This window comes from Rutidosis leptorrhynchoides, chromosome 1 (assembly GCF_046630445.1).
Source record: "Rutidosis leptorrhynchoides isolate AG116_Rl617_1_P2 chromosome 1, CSIRO_AGI_Rlap_v1, whole genome shotgun sequence".
In the NCBI taxonomy this organism is placed as follows: Eukaryota; Viridiplantae; Streptophyta; class Magnoliopsida; order Asterales; family Asteraceae; genus Rutidosis; species Rutidosis leptorrhynchoides.
This window is the reverse complement of record NC_092333.1, coordinates 123,294,133-123,308,964: the sequence shown is the minus strand read 5'-3', so window position 1 is coordinate 123,308,964 and position 14,832 is coordinate 123,294,133. Positions and strand designations below refer to the sequence as shown.

At 29.7% G+C, this 14,832-nt stretch overlaps 1 protein-coding gene across 1 annotated transcript; it reads right to left on the bottom strand.

The window, feature by feature from the left end:
- Positions 1-582: 582 nt before the first annotated feature.
- Positions 583-2,520, bottom strand: LOC139864621 (uncharacterized). Its single transcript, XM_071853202.1, has 2 exons — positions 2,353-2,520; positions 583-1,818 (listed from the first exon to the last, which is right to left on the bottom strand). Exons 1-2 carry the CDS (start codon positions 2,395-2,397, stop codon positions 727-729), a joined length of 1,137 nt encoding a protein of 378 aa, XP_071709303.1. The 5' UTR covers positions 2,398-2,520; the 3' UTR covers positions 583-726.
- Positions 2,521-14,832: the final 12,312 nt, after the last annotated feature.

Here is a 14,832-nt window from a genome sequence, read left to right as displayed (position 1 = left end):
TTCATCCCATCATATTTGTCACGTCACCAACTACCTCATCCACCCCTCATAATGAAAAAATATCTGCTACCACTACCAATGATCTAAGAGTACAATATTTTATCTGGGAACATTTTAGGATATATAATTGTTAGTAAATGTCAAGTGCAATGATTCAATTTAGTTAGTTCAAAATACATTCAAGATCTATAATTGCATGTTACTCAGGGGTAGCTTATTAGTAGTCGATGCTTGTCAATTCTAGTGGAAAATCAAGTGCAATTTCTATAAATTGCAATTTTAAGGCCTTATTTTTCTTTAAAAAAAAAGCATTAAAAGTATCAATAATTACTCCTTTTAAGTTTTGTTTAATTTCTACAAATTTCTTAACTTCCTTGGAGTGCAACAAAACTTGATAAAGCAAAACCAATTTGAATGACAATGTGACATCAAGTGTATAAATATGCTACTATCTAAAACAACACCAATATATGATATGATAAGTATTAATAATAGATGTTCTTAAATAGGAAACAAAAACTGGTTCTTGACTGTCAAACACAAACAAACAAACAAACAAATTTAGTTAAACCCAAGTACATAACTCTATCCTTCCATTCCCCCATCCAAACCAAATATTTTAAAGTAAAATCCTACTAAAAAACTAACCTTACCTAAAAAAACAACAAGATCATACTAAAGATGATGATATATAGTTAACTATACTAGCTAACATCATGATTTCTACTACATAAGTGGACTATTTACGAGTCCATGCCAATTTGTAGACCCAATCCCATTCCATCCTCCAATTTGTGACCTTCCTGAATCAACTTCATGAACCATATTCATCCCTTGATCACCACCACCACCAGCTCCCATTTGCCATGGAAATCCCCATAATACCCCTCCTCCTAATCTTCCATTTTCTCCATTTTCAACCCTCATCATGTTACATGTTTCTTGTTTCACAGTTGTCATTGTAACTGCACTTGTTGCTACACAAGTAGTACCATTACCACCACCATTGTTGTTGTTGTTGTTCATCATAGACTCTTGATGATGATGATCATGAAACATAGAATTGTTCATCATAGATTCTTGATGATCTTGAACATTATTATTATTATTATCATTGTTTAACCCCATCAAGTTTCCAACACCACCACCCATATCACCATTTCCAATATTAGTACTCCCATTATACAACACATTGTGAAAGTTGTTTGTGTTTTCAAGAAAACCACCCCTAATTGCATCAAGAAAACCTAATTGGTCATGACCATTTTGATCATGACTATGGTCAAACTGGTCATAACCACCACCACCAACACCACCCATGTGACCATTTGCTTGGCTTTGTAGCCTAGCAAAAGCAAGTGACAGATCAGTGCAAGTTGAGTCATAAGGCAAGTGATGAGTTAAACTTGAAAGTAAGTGACTTGAGTTTGAGTTATTATTAGATGACGTGATGAGATTAAGTGGATGATGTTGGTTGATGAGGTGTTGGTGGGGGTGGTCTTGTGGCCTTCTGATAAGTGAAGAAGAAGATGATGTGGCAGATGACGTGGCAGAGGATGAAGATGATGATCTTTTGTTCTTCCTACAACCTCCACCAACAGGAACATTTCTTAAAGTTCCACCTTTAGTCCAATACCTTCTACATGATTTGCAAAAGTATCTTGGTTGAGTGAGGCTGTAGTTGTTGTAGTAGCAAAATTTGGTGTTGCTTGAATCACATCTTGGACATTTCAATGCTTCTTCTGGTGGTCTTGGTTTTTTGTCTTGTTGTGCTTTTGTGCATACCAACATGCTTTCTAGTGTTTGTGAAGACATATCCTACATAATTAAAAAACATGTCCAAATTAATTATTTAATCAAACATATGATAGATCTAACAAGAATTAGAATTAGAGATGAATTAATTGCACTTTGATATCTACTTTGTAAATTCATAGTGAAGTGATTGTTGAATTTGAGCTTTTGAAGAGAAAAGAAAACTTATAAAAGTAAATACAGAGTAATTAAATATCATATACACATTTGATGCACCTAAACTCAGATGCAGTTTGATGCACCAATTAGAAAAACATGTCACTTAAACACTATAAAATAAATGTAATCTTGGTTTGAGTTCTATTCACAAATATTGATATTGATTAGGTTCATTTAAACCATTGATTTAGAAATTGAGTACAACAAATCAAGTAATTGAACTATATATAAAATGGTACACATGAAACTCTATATGTTTAATACTGCATCTGAAATTAACCATCAATTATAATGAAAATTCACACACTACTACTACTATATACACTTATTTGTAAATATTATTTTATTATGAGAAATAACTTATTAAAAAAAATGTACCTGCTGATGATGATGGTGTCCTGAAACATCCATTTCTACTTCCATGGAATAATATTGTACTTTGTGTTCTTTTTTGTGTTTATGTAAGAGAGAATTTAGGAAAGATCAAATTAAAGATTGAGGAATTTTTGAAGTTCAAAAATTGAAAGTGAGAGAGAGAATGAAAGAGTGTGTTGGTTCATGCAAGGTAAATATGGTTAGAGTATCACCCGCGTGTTTATATATACACAAACATATACGTACACACCATGTATGTATATATTTTAGTCTTATTTTTTACTTGTACTTGTGTCTTATTGTCTGTATCCAAATAACGTACGGATATAATTATAAGATGTCATCTATTTTTAAGGTTTATTAAAATATATTTTAATGTTCTACGTAGTAGTAATTTATACGCGTATTAGTTTATTGATTTTAGTGTAATGTAAAAGAAGATCGACCTTATTTTTTAAATGAGATTGATGTCTTGATGAAAATATTACTTATTTTTTTTCTACGGAGTGATAAAAGTTTTATAGATCTAAATAAGGAGAAATCATATATCATATCATATACTGTAGTTCATTATATTAGACATAGAACAAATGAGGATAACGAATAGCTATTGTTAGTTTTCTGAGTCGCATATATCATGACATATGACGTAGGGACCGAACGATATTGTGGTCCTTAAATTTCTCTACATATACGCAAACTTTGTGTTCATTGACGTCCTACTTGTCTTGTACTCGTTTAAATTCATTTCGTTCATGGTTAACCATATCTCAACCAATACAATTGTCCACATATGTATATGTAATGTAAATTATAGTTCATGGGTATGTATCATTGAAAATAACCATCGAGTTTAATAAATGTGCTTTGTGATATACATTAAATATTTCAGTATATTTTTTTTGGACGTATTGGTATTATCCAGAAGAGATTTAACCACATTCGCGATTATATGTCACTCACACACGCGTTAAGAGGAAACTCAAATCGCAATAACCCTGAGAGCTGGTTGAAGGTTGGGAAAACCCCATCCGAGAAGCTAATTGTTGGCAGTACCAATTGGATTTCGGCCCTTGAAATCGAACATGCACCTACTCGTTGAGGACAAACTGGCCGTCCGTCATATACCACTCAGACAATGACTCGGTGCATTTCAGTATAATGAATTACTCTTTATAATTATTAGCAAAAGTACTATCAATAAAATTAACTAACACAACTTGAGGTACAATTGCATGTTTATCATCCATACCTCAAGGTCTCCATTTGTAGCAACCATCATCCAACTTAACATCCCAATATATGGTCATTCATTTGTCATCTTTCATTTGCTGACTATGTTTTGCTATATTTGGACTTGTACTAGCATGATATTTTTAATGCATATCAGATTTGTTGATTTTCAGTTACTTATGAGCAAAGTTAACTAATATTTTAGGAATTAAAGTTCATCATGTTTTTAAAAAAATAACAAAGCAAAATGGTTCATTTTGTGAAAACATGGACTTTTGTACTTACTTTCCCTAAATAAGCTAAAGATGTTTCCCTACGATCGTACGATATGAGTTTTAGTATCTCGTTAAACTCTACCAAGTATTAAAGCGAATTATTAGTTAACAAATTATATTATATTATATTATATTATATTATATTATTATACTGTAGTAACATACTAAATGTGATGAGACGTAACACTATTCATCATGGCATTTTGGTAAATACTCTCAACTTTGAGGGTATTTTGATAAACCTTTTTATATAAAAAAAATAAAAAAATAATAAAAACCTTTTTTAAATATAATTTTATAACTTTGTTAACTTTCTTTTTCCCTTCCTTTTTCATCTCTTTATTATTTGAACGCCTAATTATCCAATCATTAATCATTTTTTATCGTTCCATTAATCAATAGTTAATCAATCCGTTAACCGTTTCTTTAACGTTCAGTTTACCGATGGTTAACTGATCAAAATCACCCCGCAACGAAGTGCGAGCTTTGTATCCTCGTTAATAACCAAAGTGGAACTTAGCCCCATAATCTACATTAAGAAATTTTTGGTAATAGCTAGATTATTTAAATATTAGAACAATTATTAATAATAAGATAATGTATTAAATAGATAGGAGGAGTAATGTGAATGGATGGAAGGTTTGAGACATTGACTATACCTTTCTTACATGTTACTTCAACAAAATATTCTTTCACATTTATATATATCACACAATATATATATATATATATATATATATATATATATATATATATATATATATATATATATATATATATATATATATATATATAGAGAGAGAGAGAAAGTGGACCCCATAAAATTGAAATAAAGAATAATACAAGACTAGAATGGACCTTCTTTGCTTGTTTACCCGTTGATATGATGTAGACCACTAGACCTTGTGGGATAATGGAAACACTCCCACCACTTAATAATATTTTTATACGTTTGAAAATGGATGTTCATCACCCATAAAAATTATTAAAATTTTGACACACTATTATTATTGTTTGAAAGTGTTATGCAAATGCAATATAACCGGTAATGCACAATTTTATGTCAAAATTTTGTGATATATGAATTCTCACTCGTTATAAGCAAAATCGACAAGAAGTTTATAGATGATAACTTGATGTAATTTTGAGTCACATGTATGGCGATAAACATACAATAGAGACATATACGAAAAACAAAACATGGTTAGAGAAAGTTGCAATTTCACGTAGACATAGTCGCTCAAAAGATTCTTGTTAGTTAATATTGACTACCTTTAGGTTACATGAATATTTCCATAATTAATATTATTGTTATTATTTTGGTATGTTGTCGGCATCACCCAAAGAAGTAGTAACCACCTTCACGATCATTTGTCATGCAAGCACTTTCGGGAGGAAACTCGTATTGCATTGCAGGAGTCCAAACCTTAAAGGATCCGGAGGGATAGGCTGACCGGGTTTGAATTCTGAATGGATCTAGTAAAAAAGATCATTTTTACACATTAAATTTTTAGTTTATTTAATGTTGTGCAAAAAAAAGTAATGTTAAATAGAAATTTACTACCCAATTTAAAATAGTGATACTCTCATTATACTTTCACTTTTAGATTTTCTAGTGGTTAGTGGCTCTATTAATCGAGTCAACAGCAAACGTCGATTTATTGGCGATTTGACTGTCGTTTAGAGTTTAAATTGAATTTCAGGCATGTTTAAAACCAGTGAAAATTTGATTCTACCATCTTCATTGCGCCTCACACTTTTTTTCTTCTTTTCTTTTTAACTTACTTATTGGCTGGAGGTCCACTCGGAAACAATATCTTTACCCATAGAACATAGAGAGGAGACTGTCTCTATTCTTGAGGTGTTTCACTTTGAGTAAAGAAATGACTTCTTTTTATTCTAGAATAGATGAAGGATTTTCTACATAATACCTCCCCATACCCCACTTTTGTGTGATTGACTTTTGTTTTTGTTGTTATTGTTGTTGTTGTTGTTGTTGTTGTGGTGTGTGTGTGTTTTTTTTTTTTTTTTTTTTTTTTGTTATTAAAAATATGGAGTAATCCTGACATCTTTACAACAGGTCTCAGGTTCAAATCTTGGAGTGGCCAGGGAAGGGTTGGAAACAACCAAGGATTATCTCTGGTGAGCTGTGTATATTAGAGTATGAGATCGGATTACTCGCCCTTCCCGAATAATCCGAATAGAAAAAACCTTACAACTTAAAAAATTTTGAAGTATCAAATAGTTTATAGCTTAGCAATAAGTGATTATTAGCTTTTTAAATCAAGAGATTTGGGCTTCAAGCATGATATGCATTTATAAATTTGTATTGAAACGTGCGATTTTCCTTAAAAATGTTGTTTAAAATCATTCTATTTCTATTTTTCTATTTCTATTTCAATGAAAATAAGCACTTAAACAGTAATGGAGGTTGGTATAGAATCATATCCTTTGGAATATAATGACGTGGTACTCATTGAAAATGACGTGGACATGGTTACTTTCTTTTACGAAAAATAAATTAAATTAAAGCAGTTACAACGATTAACGATTGAAGTGAGGTACAAAATGTTTCATACTTTTAAAACATATCAATTCCTTATTGAGTTAGACCTTAACAATATTGAATAGAATAGTCCGACCATTCCTAAAGCAAGAGTCATAACGCCATTTTTGATTATGTGAAAGGTGAGTAACCCAGTGACACCGTTAAGGTGGTGTCACTAGGCATTTTCGAAGACAAAAGTATGGCGTTAATCACTTATGCGGCAAAACAAAAAGGTGGCAGCAATTTTTATCATCTAGCAGATTAAATTTTTTCACATCACACACGCGCGCGCGCAGACACAATATATATATATATATATATATATATATATATATATATATATATATATATATATATAGCCAAAGGTTCGATACATAACTTTTCAATGTGCACCATTGTGCACTAGTGTATTTTTGTGCACAATTACAAAACTATGCAAATGTGCACCATTGTGCACAAGTGTATTTCTATGCACATTGGCTGGTTCTGTAATTTTTTGGTTCTGTATTGAAACTCACCCTATATATATATATATATATATATATATATATATATATATATATATATATATATATATATATATATATATATATTATTTTTCACTCACCTTTCAATAATATTTTATAACATCACTCGAAACATTTTCACTCACCGCTATATAACTTCATTCCATGACATTACCACGTCAAAATCAGAAAATCACTTTTTCTCTAAAAAGTGAAAAATCTGACTACACCTCAGCATCGGAAAAATTATTTCCGTTGAAAGGAGTATGGAAATGGATCATGGAAAATAGTAGCGAAAATCTGACATTGAAGGAGTATTTGTCAGAATAATTCTAGGATGATATGAACCAGCAATGTATAAATGGATCATGAATTAAGTTCATCGCGTTCGATTCGGCGAAAGTTTTACTTGATTCAGGTATGATAGCTACCATTGATGATTAGATTAGACGAAATTGATCTTCAAATCAACAAGAGACACCAGCTAAATTGCAAAAGACGTTTCAAGAAATCAAGACGTAAGAAAACAGAAGATTAAGAAAACAGAAGATTAATCAATTGTGTGATTAATTACAAGAACGTGAAGTGATTTGGAAATGAATTACGAACTCAATTAGTATCCATAACTCGGATACCGTATGAAATCATGTGAAATTAAGAAATTGACTCAAGGATAATTATTCTCATTCACGAAATTTGGTTATTGCAAAACTTAAAACTAAACTGAAACGATTAGAAATATATACGCAGCTAACCCTAACCGTTCTATAAGAAACTCCTAACGGTACTTTTAACGACTAAATAACATATTAGTATATTTACAGTTTTGGTCCCTCTAGTTTGAATATTTACATTTGCAGCATAAATATAATATACTTCATAAGTGTTACGGTTAAAATTGGTAGAACGTCACAATGGTTAGTATATTTAGTTTGTTGAAAAGCAAACCTTAATGAGCGTGGTTACTATCAAGGTTGCAAAATTCGCTATTCCGGGATTAAATGACCGAGACTTTGAAAGGATTAATCGACAATTCATGAATTAATCAGATTGTACTTTATACATTTAAATAACAAATTTTAAAAATTATATGTGTATATATTAAAGAAAATCATAAACATAAACATAAATTTTAACATAATTATCTTAAATTGTTCATTTTAATCAAAAACTTCAAATTTCTAGTTTAAATTCATGTTAAAATGTTGATCAATTTTGACTTTGACCGAGTTTGATTACCAAATTCTATTTTGAACCATTAATCAACATAGACCAACTAATTAAACGGATTTTGTACAATTGAAACAGACCACTCTTAAAAATGATTAATTGAGAATTAATCGAAGAATAAACGAATTTTTACAACACTAGTTACCATACATTTTGTTTATTAAGAACAAAGCTTTTACATATGTTTTGTAGTCCATATCTATTAATTTTATGCTTCACATTATTATTTTATATTGTCTGATAAAGCTATTTATTTGAATAACATAACTACACCCTTTTAAAACTACTTAACACTTCAATTTACTTTCATTTATTACTTCCAGTTATCTATTTGTTAAGAAAAATTCAAACGTTGTTCTCATATTAAATTCATAAAAACTTATTAAGGGGCAATAAACATAAAATGAAGAGAGTGACGAACAACATTAAGGGTATGTTTGACAAAACTAGCTGATAGCTTTAAACTAATTGGTTGTAGCTTGTAATTCGTAGTTGGCTGTTAGCTTTTTCTATGTGTTTAGGTGTTTGATACGGTAACTGGAACTGTTAAAATAAGGAGAAAGATGGAATTTTTTTTTAGCAATTTCTCAAACTTAAGTTCAATTAGCTTTTAGTTTTTAGCTAATTCGATCCCTAAAAAGCTTTAAGCTCTTATATATATTAAATGGTGCGTAAGCTATAATCGTTTAAGTGTTACAAACGACATCACCCCTTATCTTTGTTATTGGTATTATTTTTCTAGTAATAACCAATGGCCTAGCATTTTTATTATTATTTTGTTATAATAATAATAATAATAATAATAATAATAATAATAATAATAATAATAATAGTTATTGTTATGTGTATCAATCGTCAATGTAATATAGAGCAAAATTATTTATCGTAACATCTTTAAAATTTAAAATGTATTCGTTTTGTATGTAAAATTTGTTTCAACTTTATTTTGTTAAGCTTTAGTAAAGTGTGTGCATTTTTTTACTTTTCTATTAATAAAAGGTTTCTATTAATATTCAATTTGTGAATTGTAATTATAATGGCCAACCTTTTAATTATTATTATTATTATTATTAACATAGTGAAGTGATTATTATTATTATTATTATTATATGTACCGGTCGTTATATATGATATAAAACGAAATCATTTATCACGGTCTCTTTTAAAATGTTTTTTGTCTTTTTATAGTATAATTTGTTTCAACTTTATTTTAGTAAATTTTAGTGGAGTTTATGCATATTTTTACTTTTCATTTAATAAAAAATTTCTATCAGTAATCAATATAGAGATTGTAAATATAAGGATCTTGAAGTGAAACCATATATAATAATTATAAAGTAAATATATTTGGTTATTCATCTTAAATCCATTATACATGTAAAATAATTTTAATTCATAAATTTGATAATTTTATCAAAAACCTTAGTTTATAGCACCATTAGAATTGAAATGTTTGAAACAAAGAATTTAATAAAATGTCATGTTTTTATGTAATTTACAAGATAAGAAAGTAGTCTTCCTTACCAAAGTTGTCACCAAGAAATTTTAGTTACATTGTCTTTAGGACACTATTCTGTTAGATGATTAGGTTAGTGTGACGATCCTTTCAAATCCCTTCGGACGAATACATCATTCATTGATTTCATAGTGAGGTTTTGACCTCTATATGATACGTTTTGTAAACATTGCATTCTTTTGAAAAGGCGCACATAAATGAATATTTAATTCCAAGGTCTTTAACATCTGATGATTTCTACATATAGACAATCACCGTAAATAATAGTTTACAATACTACATCCGTTGACAATGCAGTCAAAATAAGATACATGGTGATGATTTTGTGAATGCAAAGTTTTCTTGAATAAAGCATGTATGACTCCATGCACATAGCTTGTATAACGTATAAGCAAACAGCGGAAGACTTCTAGAAACCTGAGAATAAACATGCTTAAAAGTGTCAACACAAAGGTTGGTGAGTTCATAGTTTTAATGTTGCGCATAATCTGTATATAAAGGTGAATCACAAGTTTTCAATTGTTTCATCCAGAAACGTTTATCAAAATATTCTACAAAATTGAGCACCCTGGTAACTAAACTTAACGTATATATAATTTATACCCTTTGTATAGTCATCTTAATAATACACGCAAACCAACGTGTACGCTTCTCAAATATCATACGTCCGTTAAAAGGCTAGTGCTCTAGCTCGGACGGGGATATCAAGCCCTATGGATCCATATACTACTACTCGCGCCCACCAGTTCTTATAACCGGCAGTTACTAGTTACCAAAGCTAAGGGATTTTCGGTTCAAACTCGGTGTAGAATTTAGTATGTACTTGTATCCATTACGTTTAAAATAAAGTGCATTTATTCTCAGCCCAAAAATATAGATTGCAAAAATTATAAAGGGAGCAAATGAAACTCACCTTAGCAGCACATTAGGTCATTCACCGAAATGTGACCGAAACTCGGAATACAAAATAACCGTAGATCTCAACCTAGAGAACATATGTTAGTCAATACATGTCTAACAAGCTAGGTCGGGTCATAGTGTATCACAATCCTAATGCTCGAGACCGACATGTGAAAGTTAACAAAAGTCATTTCAAAAGTCAACCTGACTCAATATGATCTTTAAATCTATACATGTTTATTATATTAACATAGTATAAGTCTTGATAGTTGAACGAATTTATAGTTTATCAAACTCAAAACATTATTTATTTCAAGAGTTATATTGTATTTGAATGATCATGGCAATTGGATATATTTTAACATTTCATATAGTTTCCCAATACTTGTAAAACCAGATTTAGTATTTATAAAGCTTTAAAACATGATAAGACAGTCAACTTTGACAATTGGTCAACAAAACGAGACGTGCCTTATATAGAAATTCATTTATTCGATTAGTAAAAAAAAATTCCATTTATCAATCTCTTAGACAAGTTGTTTAAATATTAATTTACAGTTTCAAACTGTGACGATCGCTCCAAATCCATATGGACGAACACGTCATTCATTGATTTCATTGCGAGGTATTTGACCTCTATATGATACGTGTTGTAAACATTGCATTCTTTTGAAAAGGCACACCATAAATGAATATTTAAATCAAAGGTTTTCGACATCTGATGATTTCTACATATAGACAATCACCATAAATAATAGTTTACAACAGTACTTCCGTTGATAATGCAGTCAAAATAAGATACATGGTGATGATTTGGTGAATGCAACGTTTCCTTGAAAAATATGTCATGTAAGACTCCATGTTCATAGCTTGTCTAACATCTAAGCAAACAGCGGAAGACTTCTAGGAAAACTGAGAATAAACATGCTAACAAGTGTCAACACAAAGGTTGGTGAGTTCATAGTTTTAATGTTTCGTATAATCTGTATATAAAGGTGGATCACAAGATTTCAGTTGTTTCATCCAGAAACGTTTATCAAAATATTCTACAAGATTGAGCACCCTGGTAACTAAACTTTAACGTCTATATAATAAGTAACCATTTTTTAACATACATGCAACCAACATGTACAATACACGCAAACCAACATGTACTAAACTCAAATAGCATACGTCTGTTTTATAGTTCAGGCTAGGGTTTCTATACCTGGAACAGACGGGGATGTCAAGCCCTATGGATCCATATACAACTATTCGCGCCCACCAGTTCTTATAATCGGCAGCTACTAGTTACCAAAGCTAAGGGATTTTCAGTTCAAACTCAGTGTTGAATTTAGTATGTACTTGTATCCATTGCGTTTAAATATATTGCATGTATTCTCAGCCCAAAAATATATATTGCAAAAGCAATTAAAAGGGGATCTATAAACTCACCTTATCAGCATATAAAGTCGTTCATCGTAATGTGATCGAAACTCAGAGTATCGAATAACCGTTGATCTCAACGTATCAATATTGAGATTCAATATTGTAGAAAAGTACGTAGACCTAACAGAGATGATAAACACTAGGTTTGATTCACAAATATACCCCCGAACATTATCCATAACCTCCTTGGCAATAACCCATAATTTCCTTAACTCTAGCTTGCTCGTAAACTCGTTTTGAAATCGTTTGGACATAACCTCGTCGTAGTATTTTATGTATAATACTAATAATATTACTAATAAAAATAATAAGATTAATAATAATAATAATATTAATCTTAATAATATATATATATATATATATATATATATATATATATATATATATATATATATATATATATATGAGAGACAGAGAGATTTGAGAAGAAAAAGTAAATAAATCTGAACAAAACTGCGAGCTTTATAGACCTGGCCTGGTTCCCACTGCCATGCGATCGCATGGCTGGGTAGAAGGATTCCCATGCGATCACATGGGGTCCTTTTCCAGCTCACAAAACTTTTGTCTCAACGTTTGTCGACATATTTTTATATCAATATATAATATATAATTTATATAATTAATTATATATTATATTAAATTCACGTGCATAGTTGACTTGAAATTTTTGTTCCGATAAGTCGTACGTCATTACTCGACTTATGTCCCGGTTCTGATTTTTCGAACGTCCTTTCGTACAGTGAGAAAACTGGCACTTTACCTTTCGTGACTCGTACATTTGTCAAAATATAGCCTTAAATTATCTCTAAATTATATCACTCAAAGTGTATCTTAAACTTTCGAGTGTTTTGGTCATTTACTTCTATAAATCATCGTCTCGTAGTATATACATATACATATATACATTTTTTTTTAATTTTGAAATAGTGTTTTTCTTTAGCAAATAGTGATTTTCGAAAACACTGTAGCATTTTGGGTACTGTAGCAATTCGAAAATACTGTAGCAAATTAGTGTTTTACTTGTTTATTTTAAACGTTTTAGTTCACTTATCTAAATATCAATCGAATTAACAAGCGAATGTTACTATCGTTTACTAAATAACTTGAAATCGTATATATATATATATATATATATATATATATATATATATATATATATATATATATATATATATATATATATATATATATATATATATATATATATATATATATATATATATATATATATATATATATATATATATGCACATTAAGTTATATATATTGTTCGTGAATCATAGAGAACAGTCAAAGAATAATTGATTATATGAATATAGTTCCAAAACTGTCGTGACTCAATATTACAGACTTTGCTTATCGTGTCGGAAATGTTAATCATACAAAGATTAAGTTTAAATTTGGTCAGAAATTTCCGGGTCATCACACAAACATAATTTCAATTAACGTTAATCATGATTCAGTTGACCATATCTTTTAATCTGTTCCTCGAAAACACACGATTTCTAAATGAAAAGTTAATAATTTTTCGCCAGCTTTCCAAAAACATGCATATCATATACTTTATATCAGTAGCATATGAATCAAATTCGTTAATCATTATAAACTATCTATCGACAAAATTAAAGCATACAAGCATGCATAAACATATATACTCGAGCACTAGACATGGATACACTATTAATATATAAAAATTAAATTACGAGTACTCACGTATCAATATTGAGATTCAATATTGCAGGAAAGGTATGTAGACCAACGGAGATGATAAACACTAAATTGACCTCACGAGCATACCCATGAACCATACCCATCACCTCCATAACTATAACCCATAATTTCCTTAGCCCTATCCTACTCGAAAAATCTATTTTTAAATTACTCCATCAACACTCCGTCGTAGTATTTTATGTATAAATATTAATATTATCGCTCCTAATACTACTAATACTTGTAATAATAAGATTAATAATAATAATACTCTTAATAATAATAATAATAATAATAATAATAATAATAATAATAATAGTAATAATAATAATAATAATATATATTAATTTTAGAGAGAGATCGAGAGGTTTAGTGCATCAAAACTGGAACCAGCATCGGGTTAGTTTTATAGATGTGAGCTACCATCGACACTCATGCGATCGCATGAGTGCTAACATCAATTTCATGTGAGCGCATGACAAAAAACAATACTGGCACACGGTGTGACAACCCGGAAATTTCCAACCAAATTTAAACTTTATCTTTATATTATTCTGACACGATAAGCAAAGTTTGTTAAGTTAAATCTCAAGAATTTTAAATTGTGTTCATACATTCATTATAACCTCGACCAAATTCCGACGATTCACGAACCGTTATATATAAATAAATATGTATATATATATATATATATATATATATATATATATATATATATATATATATATATATATATATATATATATTATAACTTGAGAATATTAATAAAGTATTAAACGTATAATACTTTACATGAACGTATTTGCTTCAATATGTTTATCGATGGAATTAGAAGATAATATCAAATGATTGATTTATCAGATACATTGTGATATGATTACGGGTCTATGTTATGAGGTCCACTGTGATTTAAGAAATCTATTCTTTTTGACAACATTCGAAAAATGGTAAAGTGATTTATAAGTAAGAACGTGAAGTGTAACTAACTTAGATGTTGGATATCGACAAGTTAAGTAACTCGACATTTTTCATTAAGATGACTTCATACGTTTATTTAACCTTTGAACTTTATCCCATGCTTCACCAACAGACTGTAATTTAAAAACTTGAAACCTATTATGAATATATATGATTCTA

Coding starts and splice junctions, on each gene's coding strand:
- LOC139864621 (XM_071853202.1), bottom strand. CDS start 2,397: ATGGAAGTAGAAATGGATGTTTCAGGACACCATCATCATCAGCAG. Junction 1,819..2,352: donor GACACCATCATCATCAGCAG/GTACATTTTTTT, acceptor TTAATTATGTAG/GATATGTCTTCACAAACACT.